This window comes from Lupinus angustifolius, chromosome LG01 (genome assembly GCF_001865875.1).
Source record: "Lupinus angustifolius cultivar Tanjil chromosome LG01, LupAngTanjil_v1.0, whole genome shotgun sequence".
Classification (NCBI taxonomy): Eukaryota; Viridiplantae; Streptophyta; class Magnoliopsida; order Fabales; family Fabaceae; genus Lupinus; species Lupinus angustifolius.
The window spans coordinates 6,795,785-6,798,649 of NC_032009.1; the positions used below are offsets into that span (position 1 = coordinate 6,795,785).

Sequence of the window (2,865 nt, forward strand, 5' to 3'; positions counted from 1 at the left end):
AGAAATAATAAACCAATTATATTAACTACTAATAAAAAATAAAAGAAATTATAAATCAGTTACATTAAGAAATAATCGGAAATAATATCATGAAAATAATTAAGTTCTATACATGCGCATCTCCATTAAGAATAGGCAATATATGTTTTTATTATATTTAGTATTCAACCAAATATACTATAAATTGAATAACATTTTGTTAAGAAATAATTTTCACATCTTAATTCATTATTTTCATCTTTAATTTTTTTTTCTTTACCAATGTTTTCATTCACAATGATAAGAAATTAAAACATTTATTGTTTTAATGATAAGAAATTAAAACATTTATCGTTTTCTGTTTTTATGCAATGTATGTGCTTTGATGCAATTTATATGTATTTTGATGTTATCGTGCAATGTACGTATATGTGTTTGCATGCAATGTATGTATATGCATGTGTTTGCATGTAATATAATGTATATGTGTTTTCATGCAATGTATGTGCTTCCATTCAATTTTTATATCTAAGGATTATAAGGATTATATAATGTATAATGTATATGTGTTTTAATTTCAGTCAACTTTTGATGTTGATGAGGAGCATAAAGATTATATCCTTAAATATGATGACAAGGCTCTTCGACAATTCAGAACCGAGCTGGAAAATGTATCAGATATGTTAATAGTAATGTCAACCAAAAACCTCCAAAGAAATATGCAAATATTATTGAAGATGAAGATTGAAATACTTTTTTCACCACACGCACAGAAGACGAGTCTTTCTTGGTAAAAAAATATTTTTTGTATTGACTTTCTTCTTATATATGCTTTTGTATATACATATATGTGATTGTTGATGTTAATTTAATTTGTTTTTGGATAAAGTAAGTGATGAAAACCGCAAGAGGTCATCTAAGCCTTTGTATCCATACCGAGCTTCTCGAGCGAGGTATAGAGGAATCAAAGAAGAAATTGTAAGTATTGTTAATTTGTAAGTATATTATTGGTTATGTTTTGTATGCATATATCTAATTATATTATTATTGGTTATGTTTTGGCAGCTGGAAAACAAAAGCGATACACATTTGACACCACATGGAGTAGATCTCGATGTTTTATGGGTGGATGTCCGTAAGAACAAAGATGATGTCATTGATAATGAGCAAGTTCAAGAAGCAGCAAACCATGTTGTAAGTGCTCATTTTTTAATTATACTTAATTTCCATACTTTATTTATCAAAAATTGATTAATTAACATTATGTTTTTACTTGATTTGTCAGGTTGCCCTAAAAGAAAAAGAGGCACAACCGGATAGTCGCATTATACATGATAAGGCACTAGGACTGCCTTACTATCATGATCGTATCCGGGGTGGAAGATTTGGGGTTAGCCGACGAACATTTGTACCCCATCCAAAGCGTGCAATCAAAGCCCAAATGAGTCAAGTTTTAAATCAATGTGATAGACTCATGCAATGGTTCAACGACTTTGACCAATCAATGGAGGTGAAGGAAGCTCAGTGGCAACGACTAGCTACTACTGCTGTCATTGTTCCTTTAACCATCAATGAGAGTTGCACACATTCTCCTTACAACATTCTTATTTCGATTCTCATTCGTGAGGTAATTTATTTAAATGGTTTTAATTTATTTTCCATTTAGTTTATAGTCGTAAACTAATTATATCTTTTAACTAACATATAGGGAATCAGTGTTTGCAAACATTTCCTGGATATCTCATCTACTCGAGTGGCGGGTGTTAGGAAAGTGCTTAACTCGAACGATGGTATGCTGCATAATGCATGTATCTCACGCTATCATGTGAAGGTGTCGATTGATTTTGCAATCGATGATGATGCGTTGCTGCCAATTCCTCTGGATGAGGATATCATCACAATTGGAGGGGCTATAGGCACTTTTGTGGCTTGGCCAATAGACCTTATACAAGTAGTTCCTTATAAGGTATGATTTTCACCTTATGCTCACTCATATTATATATATTGATCTATAATTGATATGTGTTTTATTGAATATTTTAGGAAAATGTACACTCAACCCCTAGTAGAAACCCAAAGACTAAGCCATCTATGTGTGATGTAAGCTCGAAGCCATCTACGGGTGATACCATCTATTGTAGATAACTATTTGAGCATGTACAGAAGTTGGGAGATGATATAATAATTATATCATTTCCCAATGAATTCTTTGGGACTGATGTTGATGAATTCATTAGCATCAATAAAGTCCAGAATGTATATAAACATGAATGGATAGTGCAACTGTTATATATGTATATATGAGGAAAAATATGTTTTCTTAACTTCTCGCTTTTGCATGGCAGTGTGTTATAAATAACTAATATTTGTGTTATATATTAGGTACTTGTATGAAAATTTTGTTTCAGGAGATAAGAAGAAGGTGATGTTCATATCCCCACATGTTACGACTTTAGTGTCAAGTGACAATGACAAAAGAAGTTTGGGGAACAGACAAAACAAATTGCAGATACTATCTTCATTCATAAAAGAGCTGCAGATTTATTTCTGACACATTTTAATATCGAATGAGCATTTTTTTAAATTTATTTCTGACACTTGTATGAAAATTTTGTTTCGGAAGATAAGAAGATGGTGATGTTCATATCCCCACATGTTACCACTTTGGTGTCAAGTGACAATGACAAAAGAAGTTTGGGGAACAGACTAAACAAATTGCAGATACTATCTTCATTCATAAAAGAGCCATAGATTTATTTCTGACACATTTTAATACCGAATGAGCATTTTTAAATTTATAAGGAGTTAGCGACAAGAAAGTTTGTCACTAATTTTCTCGAACAAAGATATGTTTCTTAAAGTATGTCACAAACCATGTCCTAAAAC

At 31.3% G+C, this 2,865-nt stretch overlaps 1 protein-coding gene across 1 annotated transcript; it reads left to right on the top strand.

Annotated features, from left to right (window-relative positions):
• On the top strand, nt 1,033-2,257 carry LOC109344924. The gene is made up of 4 exons (XM_019583684.1): nt 1,033-1,173; nt 1,265-1,606; nt 1,688-1,945; nt 2,023-2,257. The coding sequence occupies exons 1-4, from the start codon at nt 1,033-1,035 to the stop codon at nt 2,122-2,124; spliced, it is 843 nt and encodes a 280-aa protein (XP_019439229.1). The 3' UTR covers nt 2,125-2,257.